The following is a 14,667-nucleotide window of genomic DNA, read 5'->3' on the forward strand; positions in this document are numbered from 1 at the left end:
AGCCACGTTTCAACGACTTGTGAACCAGGTATTGGCGGGCCTCGAGGAGTTCAGCGCCGCCTACCTGGACGACATCGCGGTGTATAGCCGCCACTGGTCAGACCACCTCCGCCACCTCCGAGGGGTCCTGCAGGCCCTCCAACAGGCCGGCCTCACAATCAAGGCCAGCAAGTGCCAAATAGGCCAGGGGTCCGTGACCTACCTCGGACACCAAGTGGGGAGCGGTCTGGTGGCCCCCCTCCAGCTCAAGATCGCTGCCATCCAGTCCTGGCGGCCCCCCGTAACTCAAACCGAGGTCCGAGCCTTCTTGGGGCTCACCGGATACTATCGGCGGTTCGTGAAGGACTATGGCAGCATTGTTCGGCCCCTCACGGAACTCACATCCAAGACCAACCCAAAAACCGTCAACTGGACTCCAGACTGTCAAGCGGCCTTCGAGAGGCTGAAAGCCGCCATGTGCACCGCTCCTGTGCTCCAGGCCCCCGACTACAGCCGTGAGTTCATCGTCCAGACGGATGCCTCAGACCAGGGCATCGGGCCGTCCTCTCCCAACTGAACCCCGAGGGAGTCGACCAACCAGTGGCCTTCCTCAGCAGACGCCTCCTGCCCCGAGAACAGCGCTGGAGCACCATTGAGCGAGAGGCCTTCGCAGTAGTATGGGCCCTCAAGAAGCTCCGGCCTTACCTCTTCGGAACCCACTTCCGGGTACAAACAGATCATCGGCCCCTGCAATGGCTAATGCAAATGCGGGGAGAGAACCCCAAACTATTGCGATGGTCCATCTCCCTGCAGGGGATGGACTTCACTGTGGAGCATCGCCCTGGCCAAGACCACGCCAACGCGGACGGCCTGTCCCGCTTTTTCCGCCTCGACGAGGAGAGTCCCCAAGAGGATGGGTGACTCTCCCCGCCTTCAGCTGGGGGGGACGCATGTTGGACAGGCCCCACGAAGGGCTCGCTCCCTCCCCGCATGACAGGGCCCAGACATCGGCTCTCCGGGTGCTACCCGCAGAAACAACCCGCAACCCGTCCCCCTCCGGGACGCCTGCTCCCGGATATCTCTGTGCCACGGGCCCAGGCCCCCGTCAACCCCGTTGCCCGGCCCAGCCGCCATCTTGGACACTGCACCACGCGGCCGCGTGGCCTCGGCTCGACCCCAACCCTGGGCCTGGCCGGGCCCCGACATCCCGGCACCACCATCCATCCAGAAGGTGAACGGACCACTTGGCAGGTTAATGGGAGAAAGGAGTGTCGATAGCTCTCCCCCGCCAGGTGCCGATCGCCCCCAGCCTCCCCGGGTGCTGGCTCCACCCCCCTGCTGGGTGTCTGGACTCCCTCATCCCGGACCTCCCGACCTCCCAGTGCGAGGGTCCGGACATCAAAGGGCGCCAGACCTATAACTGAGGCAGCCCCAGAGCAGGAAGGCAGTTGTATCCTGGAGTCGAGAGACACCGAGAAGAACTCATCCTTGACGGACTGCTGGCGCTGCCGCAGCCCTGCCTTGTGAACTATTGTCCTGCCTGCTGGCGCTGCCGCGGCCTTCTGCACTGTTCATCCTCGTGGGACCTGCTGGCGCTGCCGCGGCCCGTTGTAACCGTCATCCTCGTTGGGACCTGCTGGCGCTGCCGCGGCCCGTTGCCACCTACGACCTCTTCGGGACCTGCTGGCGCTGCCGCGGCCCGTTGCCACCTACGACCTCTTCGGGACCTGCTGGCGCTGCCGCGGTCTGACCCGTCCGAACGCCGAGCTCGAGGATTGTGAGCTACCACCGTTTCACCTCCGTACCTGTAGGTACCAAGACTGTCCCGCTACCCCCTTCCCCTAATAGAGACTAGAATTGAGAGGATCATCGTGTCCTGATCTCCTTGTATCGTACCACCTTACTCAAAGAATTGCCTATAAAAGGTGTTAAGCTGATCTTCGTGTGGTGTCCATCTGTGGGGGGGAAGTTACTTGTCTGTACGATCGCTGGAGACGGCCCTCACCGGAGGCCTCTCCCCTTGTGCTCGGCTGACCCTCCAGGTCCCCGTCTAACAACTAGCATTAGATTTCAGCAGGCTTGAACTAGCATTGGACATGGGAAGGCTTGAATTAGCATTGGACATGGGCAGGCTTGATTTGCGTTGGATATTGGCAGGCTTGAACTAGCATTGTACATTGACAGGCTTGACTAGCATTGGACATGGGTAGGCTTGAACTAGCACTGGGCATCGACAGGCAAGAACTAGTATTGGACATAGGTAGGCTTGACTAGCATTGGACAAGGGCAGGCTTGAACTAGCATTGGACATGGGCAGGCAAGAACTAGTATAGGACATAGACAGGCTTCAATTGCATTGGACATCAGCAGGCTTCAATTGCATTGGACATCAGCAGGCTTGACTAACATTGGACATGAGCAGGCTTTACTAGTATTGGATATGAGCAGACTTTGGACATAAAGGCTTGACTAGCATTGGACATGGGCAGGCCTGACTAGCATTGGACATGGGCAGGCTTGAACTAGCATTGGACATGGGCAGGCAAGAACTAGTATAGGACATAGGCAGGCTTCAATTGCATTGGACATCGGCAGGCTTGACTAACATTGGACATCGGCAGGCTTGACTAACATTGGACATGAGCAGGCTTGACTAGCTTTGGGCATCGGCAGGCTTGCCTAGCATTGGACATCAGCAGGCTTGACTAGCATTGGACATGTGCAGGCTTGACTAGCATAGGACATGGGCAGGCTTTACTAGTATTGGACATGGGCAGGCTTGAACTAGCATTGGACATGGGCAGGCTTGAACTAGCATTGGACATGGAAAGGCTTGAACTAGCACTGGACATCGGCAGGCAAGAACTAGTATTGAACTGGGTGTGAGTGTTTGATTGGTTCAGATGCTCCGTCCATCACCACCCCCTTTTGTACCGCTTTGTTCGCCATAAGTTGGCAGGGTATGCTCAGACGTGAGTCCCTTGCTCACTTTGCCACTGGATTCAAGCAAGCCTGGCTGAAGACGGCTGAAATGCCAGAAACCGGTCCTAGGAAGCTTGATTCCGGTCCAGGGAAGGCATGGCTTGGCAGTTCGGGTTGGACTGTTCGCATGAGGCACAGGGTCAGACTGATTTGCATATGGCCATGTCCGACCTGGGGTGGCAGAGTGGGCTAAAGAACGGTGATGGATTAAACCCAGACCTGTTGACTGGGTGTGAGTGTTTGATTGGTTCAGATGCTCCGTCCACCACCACCACCTTTTGTACCGCTTTCTTCGCCATAAGTTGGCAGGGTATGCTCAGACGTGAGTCCCTTGCTCACTTTGCCACTGGATTCAAGCAAGCCTGACTGAAGACGGCTGAAAAGCCCGAAACCGGTCCTAGGAAGCTTGTTTCTGGTCGAGGGAAGGCATGGCTTGGCAGTTCGGGCTGGACTGTTCCCATGAGGCACAGGGTCAGACTGATTTGCATATGGCCATGCCTGTTCTGGGGTGGCAGAGTGGGCTAAAGAACGGTGATGGATTAAACCCAGATCTGTTGACTGGGTGTGAGTGTTTGATTGGTTCAGATGCTCCGTCCATCACCACCCCCTTTTGTACCGCTTTGTTCGCCATAAGTTGGCAGGGTATGCTCAGACGTGAGTCCCTTGCTCACTTTGCCACTGGATTCAAGCAAGCCTGACTGAAGACGGCTGAAAAGCCAGAAACCGGTCCTAGGAAGCTTGTTTCCAGTCCAGGGAAGGCATGGCTTGGCAGTTCGGGCTGGACTGTTCCCATGAGGCACAGAGAGTCAGACTGATTTGCATATGGCCATGTCTGAACTGGGGTGGCAGAGTGGGCTAAAGAACGGTGATGGATTAAACTCAGATCTGTTGACTGGGTGTGAGTGTTTGATTGGTTCAGATGCTCCGTCCATCACCACCCTCTTTTGTACCGCTTTAGCATTGGACATGGGCACTCTTTACTAGCATTGGACATGGGCAGGCTTGAACTAGCATTGGACATAGGCAGGCTTGAACTAGCATTGGACATGGGCAGGCTTGACTAGCGTTGGACATTAGCAGGCTTGAACTAGCATTGTACATGGACAGGCTTGACTAGCATTGGACATGGGCAGGCTTGAACTAGCACTGGACATCGACAGGCAAGAACTAGTATTGGACATGGGCATGCTTGACTAGCATTGGACAAGGACAGGCTTGACTAACATTGGATATAAGCAGGCTTTGGACATAAAGGCTTGACTAGCATTGGACAAGGGCCGGCTTACACTAGCATTGGACATGGGCTGGTTTGACTAGCATTGGACATGGGCAGGCAGGACTAGCATTGGACATTGGCAGGCAAGAACTAGTATTGGACATAGGCAGCCTTGACTAGCGTTGGACATTGGCAGGCTTGCACTAGCATTGTACATGGACAGGCTTGACTAGCATTGGACATTGGCAGACTTGAACTAGCATTGGAAATTGGCAGGCTTGACTAGCATAGGACATGGGCAGGCTTGACTAACATTGGACATGAGCAGGCTGGGCTAGCATTGGACATAGGCAGGCTTGAACTAGCATTGGAGATGGGCAGGCAAGAACTAGTATTGGACATAGGCAGGCTTGACTAGCATTGGACATAGGCAGGCTTGACTAGTATTGGACATTGGCAGGATTGAACAAGCATTAGATATCGGCAGGCTTGACTAGCATTGAACAGGAGCAGGCTTGACTATTATTGGACATCAGCAGGCTTGACTATCATTGGACATTGGTAGGCTTGACTAGCATTGGACATGGGTAGGCTTAAACTAGTATTGGACATGGGCAGCTTGACTAACATTGGGCATCGGCAGTATTGAACTAGCATTAGATTTCAGCAGGCTTGAACTAGCAATGGACATGGGCAGGCTTGACTGGCATTGGACATTTGCAGGCTTGAACTAGCATTGGACATGGCAAGGCTTAACTAGCATTGGACATTGGCAGACTTCCACTAGCATTGGACATGGGCAGGCTTGACTAGAATTGGACAGGAGCAGGCTTGAACTAGCATTGGACATGGACAGGCTTGACTAGCATTGGACATGGGCATGCTTGAACTAGCATTGGACATGGGCAGGCTTGAACTAGCATTGGACATAGGCAGGCTTGACTAGCATTGGACATTGGTAGGCTTGACTAGCATTGGACATAGGCAGGCTTGACTAGCATTGGACATTGGTAGGCTTGACTAGTATTGGACATTGGCAGGATTGAACTAGCATTAGATATCGGCAGGCTTGAACTAGCATTGGACATGGGCAGGCTTGAACTAGCATTAGATATCGGCAGGCTTGAACTAGCATTAGATATCGGCAGGCTTGACTAGCATTGAACAGGAGCAGGCTTGACAATCATTGGACGTCAGCAGGCTTGACTAGCATTGGACATTGGTAGGCTTGACTAGCATTGGACATCTGCAGGCTTGACTAGCATTGGACATGGGCAGCTTGACTAACATTGGGTATCGGCAGTATTGAACTAGCATTAGATTTCAGCAGGCTTGAACTAGCAATGGACATGGGCAGGCTTGAACTAGCATTGGACATGGCAAGGCTTAACTAGCATTGGACATTGGCAGACTTCCACTAGCATTGGACATGGGCAGGCTTGATTAGCATTGGACATGAGCAGGCAGGACTAGCATTAGATATCAGCAGGCTTGACTAGCATTGGACAGGAGCAGGCTTGACTAGCATTGGACAGGAGCAGGCTTGACTAGCACTGCACAACGACAGGGCAAATGCCCTTTGGACATTGACAGACTTGACTAGCATTGGACATCCGCAGGCTTGACTAGCATTGGACATAAGCAGGCTTGACTAACAATGGGCGTGAGCAGGCTTGACTAGCATAGGACATGGGCAGGCTTGACTAACAATGGGCGTGAGCAGGCTTGACTAGCATTGGACATAAGCAGGCTTGACTAACAATGGGCGTGAGCAGGCTTGACTAGCATAGGACATGGGCAGGCTTGACTAACAATGGGCGTGAGCAGGCTTGACTAGCATTGGGCATGAGCAGGCTTGACTAGCATAGGACATGGGCAGGCTTGACTAACATTGTACATGAGCAGGCAAGAACTAGTATTGGACATAGGCAGGCTTGACTAGCATTGGACATGGGCAGGCTTGAACTAGCATTGGACATGGGCAGGCAAGAACTAGTATTGGACATAGGCAGGCTTGACTAGCATTGGACATGGGCAGGCTTGACTAGTATAGGACATTGGCAGGATGGAACTAGCATTAGATATCGGCAGGCTTGACTAACATTGAACAGGAGCAGGCTTGACTATCATAGGACATCAGCAGGCTTGACTAGCATTGGACATTGGTAGGCTGGACTAGCATTGGACATCTGCAGGTTTGAACTAGCATTGGACATGGGCAGGCTTGACTAGCATTGGACATGGGCAGCTTGACTAACATTGGGTATCGGCAGTATTGAACTAGCATTAGATTTCAGCAGGCTTGAACTAGCATTGGACATGGCAAGGCTTAACTAGCATTAGACATGGCAAGGCTTAACTAGCATTGGACATGGGCAGGCTTGATTATCATTGGACATGGGCAGGCTTGACTAGCATTGGATATGAGCAGGCTTGACTAACATTGTACATGGGTAGGCTTGAACTAGCATTGGACATCCACAGGCTTGACTAGCATTGGACATGGGCAGGCTTGACTGACATTGGACATGGGCAGGCTTGGCTAGCATTGGACATGGGCAGGCTTGGCTAGCATTGGACATGGGCAGGCTTGACTGACATTGGACATGGGCAGGCTTGGCTAGCATTGGACATGGGCAGGCTTGGCTAGCATTGGACATGGGCAGGCTTGACTGACATTGGACATGGGCAGGCTTGGCTAGCATTGGACATCCGCAGGCAGGCTTGGGTAGCATTAGCCATAAGCATGCTTGACTATTACTGGACATCAACAGGCTTGACTAGCATTGGAGATAGGCAAGCTTGACTAGCATTGGACACCTGTTACTGATCAGAGGGGAATATGTGGCAACTGATTAGCTAGTGGCATAAGGTTTGAGCTTTAATTGTGTATTGGCACATCCTTATTAAAACTTAGGATCATCCCTTGCTCAGCTCCTCTCAGTGGTACATATGATGGTGTCGACCTGCGATCCCTCCCTTAACCCTTCAGCCAGGTATGCACAGAGGTGTAAGGCTGCGATCCCTCACTCAGCCCCTCACCTTGCTGCGTAACAATGGTGTAGGGCTTCAACCCCTCACCCAAACCCTCATTGTGGTACATACAATGGTGTAGGACTGAAATCCCTCAACTAAACCCTCATCCTGGTACGTACAGTGGTATAGGGCTGCGATCCCTCACCCAACCCCTCACCCTGGCACGTACAGTGGTATAGGACGGCGATCCCTCACCCAACCCCTCAACCTGGTACGTACAATAGTGTAGGGCTGTGATCTCTCACCCCATACCTCATCCTGGTACGTACAATGGAGTAGGGCTTCAATCCCTCACCCAAACCCTCATCCTGGTACATACACTTGTGTAGGGCTGAAATCCCTCAACTAAACTCTCATCCTGGTACGTTCAATGATGTAGGCCGGCGATCCCTCACCCAACCCCTCACCCTGGCACGTACAATAGTGTAGGGCTTCAATCCCTCACCCAAACCCTCATCCTGGTACATACAATGGTGTAGGCCTGCAGTCCCTCACCCAACCTCTCACCCTGGTACGTACAGTGGTATACGGCTGCGATCCCTCACCCAACCCCTCATCCTGGTACTTACAATGGTGTAGGGCTGCGATGCCGGTGGAAAGCTCTGGTTCTGGAACATGACCTGGTCAGCCGGGCCTGGCTGGTACATGATGGGCACTTGGCCTGCATAGTGGCCTTGGAAAGGTGGGTAGAGTAGGTGAACAGTTTTAGGGTCTGGAGGGGAGTAGGGGGGTGGCTCGCCCACAAAATTTGGGTTTATGATTCCGGTGGGTCCCTTGGGGACTTGGGTTGTGTCTTTGGATTCCGTGGAGGAACTGAGGTCAGCATTTCCATTGGTCGACGTCCCAGCACTGCCCATCGGCACAGGCAGGCTGCCATGTGCCACCGATTGAAGAGCAGGACCACTGTCTCCGCTGACCTCAGGGACTGTCCGGTCAGGGCCTCCAGCTTCACTCGGAGGAGGCGATGGACCAAGTCCGGCTGCAGGTTCTAGAGACAAAAAGACAGAATGTTCATTGAAAAGCAGTGGCACAGAGACACATCTGGGCTACCAAATATGTGATGCTATGGCGAATTGTTGAGAAGGCATTGTAGGAAACTGGGTTTTTGTTGCAGTTGCCCGCCCCCCACACACATACACACCCGGGAGGATATCCAGGGGTTAGAAAAGGGGGTGACTGTACAAGCCGAGTCTGTTATCTAGGTGAAGAGCCATGTCTTCAGCTTCTTGCAGAACTCAAGGTATGAGGAGGGCTCTCGGACGTGCCCGGTGAGGTCATTCCAATGTCCCTAAAGTGCTCCATAAGGCACCACTGGGGAAGCTCCCCAGATAAAATGACGCTTTGTCAATCGGGCACTGCCAATCTCCTAGCACCAAGAGTATCTTCGAGACTATTTCGTCTATTCGGGTGGCCTCTTTGGCCTTTTGTGGTGGCACCATAAGGCACCTGCCACAGTGGCCGTAATGTAGCACTAGCCGTACACTGGGGTGCTATGACTGAGCCTTGGAAACCAGTTCCTGTGAGTGGTACAGGGCTCTCCTGTGAGTGACTGAGGGTTCTCCTGTGGGTGGTACAGGGCTCTCCTGTGAGTGACTGAGGGTTCTCCTGTGGGTGGCACAGGGCTCTCTTGTGAGTGACTGAGGGTTCTCCTGTGGGTGGTACAGGGCTCTCCTGTGAGTGACTGAGGGTTCTCCTGTGGGTGGCACAGGGCTCTCTTGTGAGTGACTGAGGGTTCTTCTGTGGGTGGTACAGGGCTCTCCTGTGAGTCTCTGAGGGTTCTCTTGTGGTTGGTACAGGGCTCTCCTGTGAGTGACCGAGGGTTCTCCTGTGGGTGGTACAGGGCTCTCCTGTGAGTGGTACAGGGCTCTCCTGTGAGTGACTGATGGTTCTCCTGTGGGTGGTACAGGGCTCTCCTGTGAGTCTCTGAGGGTTCTCTTGTGGTTGGTACAGGGCTCTCCTGTGAGTGACCGAGGGTTCTCCTGTGGGTGGTACAGCGCTCTCCTGTGAGTCTCTGAGGGTTCTCTTGTGGTTGGTACAGGGCTCTCCTGTGAGTGACCGAGGGTTCTCCTGTGGGTGGTACAGGGCTCTCCTGTGAGTGGTACAGGGCTCTCCTGTGAGTCGCTGAGGGTTCTCCTGTGGGTGGTACAGGGCTCTCCTGTGAGTAACTGATGGTTCTCCTGTGGGTGGTACAGGGCTCTCCTGTGAGTCTCTGAGGGTTCTCTTGTGGTTGGTACAGGGCTCTCCTGTGAGTGACCGAGGGTTCTCCTGTGGGTGGTACAGGGCTCTCCTGTGAGTGGTACAGGGCTCTCCTGTGAGTCGCTGAGGGTTCTCCTGTGGGTGGTACAGGGCTCTCCTGTGAGTGGCTGAGGGTTCTCCTGTGGGTGGTACAGGGCTCTCCTGTGAGTGGCTGAGGGTTCTCCTGTGGGTGGTACAGGGCTCTCCTGTGAGTGGCTGAGGGTTCTCCTGTGGGTGGTACAGGGCTCTCCTGTGAGTGGCTGAGGGTTCTCCTGTTGGTGGTACAGGGCTCTCTTGTGAGTGACTGAGGGTTCTCCTGTGGGTGGTACAGGGCTCTCTTGTGAGTGACTGAGGGTTCTCCTGTGGGTGGTACAGGGCTCTCCTGTGAGTGACTGGTGGTTCTCCTGTGGGTGGTACAGGGCTCTCCTGTGAGTAGCTGAGGGTTCTCCTGTGGGTGGTACAGGGCTCTCCTGTGAGTGGCTGAGGGTTCTCCGGTGGGTGGCACAGGGCTCTCCTGTGAGTGACTGATGGTTCTCCTGTAGGTGGTACAGGGCTCTCCTGTGAGTCTCTGAGGGTTCTCTTGTGGTTGGTACAGGGCTCTCCTGTGAGTGACCGAGGGTTCTCCTGTGGGTGGTACAGGGCTCTCCTGTGAGTCGCTGAGGGTTCTCCTGTGGGTGGTACAGGGCTCTCCTGTGAGTGGCTGAGGATTCTCCTGTGGGTGGTACAGGGCTCTCCTGTGAGTGGCTGAGGGTTCTCCTGTGGGTGGTACAGGGCTCTCCTGTGAGTGACTGGTGGTTCTCCTGTGGGTGGTACAGGGCTCTCCTGTGAGTGGCTGAGGGTTCTCCTGTGGGTGGTACAGGGCTCTCCTGTGAGTGGCTGAGGGTTCTCCTGTGGGTGGTACAGGGCTCTCCTGTGAGTGGCTGAGGGTTCTCCTGTGGGTGGTACAGGGCTCTTTTGTGAGGAGTGACTGAGGGTTCTCCTGTGGGTGGTACAGGGCTCTCTTGTGAGTGACTGAGGGTTCTCCTGTGGGTGGTACAGGGCTCTCCTGTGAGTGACTGAGGGTTCTCCTGTGGGTGGTACAGGGCTCTTCTATGGGTGACTGAGGGTTCTCCTGTGGGTGGTACAGGGCTCTTCTATGGGTGACTGAGGGTGGTACAGGGCTCTCCTGTGGGTGGTACAGGGCTCTCCTGTGAGTGACTGAGGGTTCTCCTGTGGGTGGTACAGGGCTCTCTTGTGAGTGACTGAGGGTTCTCCTGTGGGTGGTACAGGGCTCTCTTGTGAGTGACTGAGGGTTCTCCTGTGGGTGGTACAGGGCTCTTCTATGGGTGACTGAGGGTGGTACAGGGCTCTCCTGTGAGTGACTGAGGGTTCTCCTGTGGGTGGTACAGGGCTCTCCTGTGAGTGACTGAGGATTCTTCTGTGGGTGGTACAGGGCTCTCCTGTGAGTGGCTGAGGGTTCTCCTGTGGGTGGCTGAGGGTTCTCCTGTGGGTGGTACAGGGCTCTCCTGTGAGTGACTGAGGGTTCTCCTGTGGGTGGTACAGGGCTCTCCTGTGAGTGACTGGTGGTTCTCCTGTGGGTGGTACAGGGCTCTCCTGTGAGTGACTGAGGGTTCTCCTGTGGGTGGTACAGGGCTCTCCTGTGAGTGACTGAGGGTTCTCCTGTGGGTGGTACAGGGCTCTCCTGTGAGTGGCTGAGGGTTCTCCTGTAGGTGGTACAGGGCTCTCCTGTGAGTGACTGAGGATTCTCCTGTGGGTGGCACAGGGCTCTCTTGTGAGTGACTGAGGGTTCTCATGTGGGTGGTACAGGGCTCTCCTGTGAGTGACTGAGGGTTCTCCTGTGGGTGGTACAGGGCTCTTTTGTGAGGAGTGACTGAGGGTTCTCCTGTGGGTGGTACAGGGCTCTCTTGTGAGTGACTGAGGGTTCTCCTGTGGGTGGCACATGGCTCTCCTGTGAGTGACTGAGGGTTCTCCTGTGGGTGGTACAGGGCTCTCCTGTGAGTGGCTGAGGGTTCTCCTGTGGGTGGTACAGGGCTCTCCTGTGAGTGGCTGAGGGTTCTCCTGTGGGTGGTACAGGGCTCTTTTGTGAGGAGTGACTGAGGGTTCTCCTGTGGGTGGTACAGGGCTCTCTTGTGAGTGACTGATGGTTCTCCTGTGGGTGGTACAGGGCTCTCCTCTGAGTGGCTGAGGGTTCTCCTGTGGGTGGCACAGGGCTCTTCTATGGGTGACTGAGGGTGGTACAGGGCTCTCCTGTGAGTGGTACAGGGCTCTCCTGTGAGTCTCTGAGGGTTCTCTTGTGGGTGGTACAGGGCTCTCCTGTGAGTGGCTGAGGGTTCTCCTGTGGGTGGCACATGGCTCTCCTGTGAGTGACTGAGGGTTCTCCTGTGGGTGGTACAGGGCTCTCCTGTGAGTGGCTGAGGGTTCTCTGTGGGTGGTACAGGGCTCTCCTGTGAGTGGCTGAGGGTTCTCCTGTGGGTGGTACAGGGCTCTTTTGTGAGGAGTGACTGAGGGTTCTCCTGTGGGTGGTACAGGGCTCTCTTGTGAGTGACTGATGGTTCTCCTGTGGGTGGTACAGGGCTCTCCTGTGAGTGGTACAGGGCTCTCCTGTGAGTCTCTGAGGGTTCTCTTGTGGGTGGTACAGGGCTCTCCTGTGAGTGACTGAGGGTTCTCCTGTGGGTGGCACATGGCTCTCCTGTGAGTGACTGAGGGTTCTCCGGTGGGTGGTACAGGGCTCTCCTGTGAGTGACTGAGGGTTCTCCTGTGGGTGGCACATGGCTCTCTTGTGAGTGACCGAGGGTTCTCCTGTGGGTGGTACAGGGCTCTCCTGTGAGTGACTGATGGTTCTCCTGTGGGTGGTACAGGGCTCTCCTGTGAGTGACTGAGGGTTCTCCTGTGGGTGGTACAGGGCTCTCCTGTGAGTGACTGATGGTTCTCCTGTGGGTGGTACAGGGCTCTCCTGTGAGTGACCGAGCGTTCTCCTGTGGGTGGTACAGGGCTCTCCTGTGAGTGGCTGAGGGTTCTCCTGTGGGTGGTACAGGGCTCTCCTGTGAGTGGCTGAGGGTTCTCCTGTGGGTGGTACAGGGCTCTCCTGTGAGTGGCTGAGGGTTCTCCTGTTGGTGGTACAGGGCTCTCTTGTGAGTGACTGAGGGTTCTCCTGTGGGTGGTACAGGGCTCTCTTGTGAGTGACTGAGGGTTCTCCTGTGGGTGGTACAGGGCTCTCCTGTGAGTGACTGGTGGTTCTCCTGTGGGTGGTACAGGGCTCTCCTGTGAGTGGCTGAGGGTTCTCCTGTGGGTGGTACAGGGCTCTCCTGTGAGTGGCTGAGGGTTCTCCTGTGGGTGGTACAGGGCTCTCCTGTGAGTGGCTGAGGGTTCTCCTGTGGGTGGTACAGGGCTCTTTTGTGAGGAGTGACTGAGGGTTCTCCTGTGGGTGGTACAGGGCTCTCTTGTGAGTTACTGAGGGTTCTCCTGTGGGTGGTACAGGGCTCTCCTGTGAGTGACTGAGGGTTCTCCTGTGGGTGGTACAGGGCTCTTCTATGGGTGACTGAGGGTTCTCCTGTGGGTGGTACAGGGCTCTTCTATGGGTGACTGAGGGTGGTACAGGGCTCTCCTGTGGGTGGTACAGGGCTCTCCTGTGAGTGACTGAGGGTTCTCCTGTGGGTGGTACAGGGCTCTCTTGTGAGTGACTGAGGGTTCTCCTGTGGGTGGTACAGGGCTCTCTTGTGAGTGACTGAGGGTTCTCCTGTGGGTGGTACAGGGCTCTTCAATGGGTGACTGAGGGTGGTACAGGGCTCTCCTGTGAGTGACTGAGGGTTCTCCTGTGGGTGGTACAGGGCTCTCCTGTGAGTGACTGAGGATTCTTCTGTGGGTGGTACAGGGCTCTCCTGTGAGTGGCTGAGGGTTCTCCTGTGGGTGGCTGAGGGTTCTCCTGTGGGTGGTACAGGGCTCTCCTGTGAGTGACTGAGGGTTCTCCTGTGGGTGGTACAGGGCTCTCCTGTGAGTGACTGGTGGTTCTCCTGTGGGTGGTACAGGGCTCTCCTGTGAGTGACCGAGGGTTCTCCTGTGGGTGGTACAGGGCTCTCCTGTGAGTGACTGAGGGTTCTCCTGTGGGTGGTAGAGGGCTCTCCTGTGAGTGGCTGAGGGTTCTCCCGTGGGTGGTACAGGGCTCTCCTGTGAGTGACTGATGGTTCTCCTGTGGGTGGTACAGGGCTCTCCTGTGAGTGACTGAGGGTTCTCCTGTGGGTGGTACAGGGCTCTCCTGTGAGTGACTGAGGGTTCTCCTCTGGGTGGTACAGGGCTCTCCTGTGAGTGGCTGAGGGTTCTCCTGTAGGTGGTACAGGGCTCTCCTGTGAGTAACTGAGGATTCTCCTGTGGGTGGCACAGGGCTCTCTTGTGAGTGACTGAGGGTTCTCCTGTGGGTGGTACAGGGCTCTCCTGTGAGTGACTGAGGGTTCTCCTGTGGGTGGTACAGGGCTCTTTTGTGAGGAGTGACTGAGGGTTCTCCTGTGGGTGGTACAGGGCTCTCTTGTGAGTGACTGAGGGTTCTCCTGTGGGTGGCACATGGCTCTCCTGTGAGTGACTGAGGGTTCTCCTGTGGGTGGTACAGGGCTCTCCTGTGAGTGGCTGAGGGTTCTCCTGTGGGTGGTACAGGGCTCTCCTGTGAGTGGCTGAGGGTTCTCCTGTGGGTGGTACAGGGCTCTTTTGTGAGGAGTGACTGAGGGTTCTCCTGTGGGTGGTACAGGGCTCTCTTGTGAGTGACTGATGGTTCTCCTGTGGGTAGTACAGGGCTCTCCTGTGAGTGGCTGAGGGTTCTCCTGTGGGTGGCACAGGGCTCTTCTATGGGTGACTGAGGGTGGTACAGGGCTCTCCTGTGAGTGGTACAGGGCTCTCCTGTGAGTCTCTGAGGGTTCTCTTGTGGGTGGTACAGGGTTCTCCTGTGAGTGGCTGAGGGTTCTCCTGTGGGTGGCACATGGCTCTCCTGTGAGTGACTGAGGGTTCTCCTGTGGGTGGTAGAGGGCTCTCCTGTGAGTGGCTGAGGGTTCTCCTGTGGGTGGTACAGGGCTCTCCTGTGAGTGGCTGAGGGTTCTCCTGTGGGTGGTACAGGGCTCTTTTGTGAGGAGTGACTGAGGGTTCTCCTGTGGGTGGTACAGGGCTCTCTTGTGAGTGACTGATGGTTCTCCTGTGGGTGGTACAGGGCTCTCCTGTGAGTGGTACAGGGCTCTCCT

At 55.6% G+C, this 14,667-nt stretch overlaps 1 protein-coding gene across 1 annotated transcript in view; it reads right to left on the minus strand.

Moving 5' to 3' along the window:
- Positions 1-14,667, minus strand: part of PRRT1B (proline rich transmembrane protein 1B) — a 143,901-nt gene that overhangs the window by 14,079 nt on the left and 115,155 nt on the right. The window contains exon 3 of the mRNA XM_078646190.1: positions 7,783-8,201. Coding sequence (XP_078502316.1) covers positions 7,783-8,201 — 419 coding nt within the window. The remainder of the gene's footprint in view (positions 1-7,782; positions 8,202-14,667) is intronic.

This window comes from Lissotriton helveticus, chromosome 5_1, assembly GCF_964261635.1.
Source record: "Lissotriton helveticus chromosome 5_1, aLisHel1.1, whole genome shotgun sequence".
Taxonomy (NCBI): domain Eukaryota; kingdom Metazoa; phylum Chordata; class Amphibia; order Caudata; family Salamandridae; genus Lissotriton; species Lissotriton helveticus.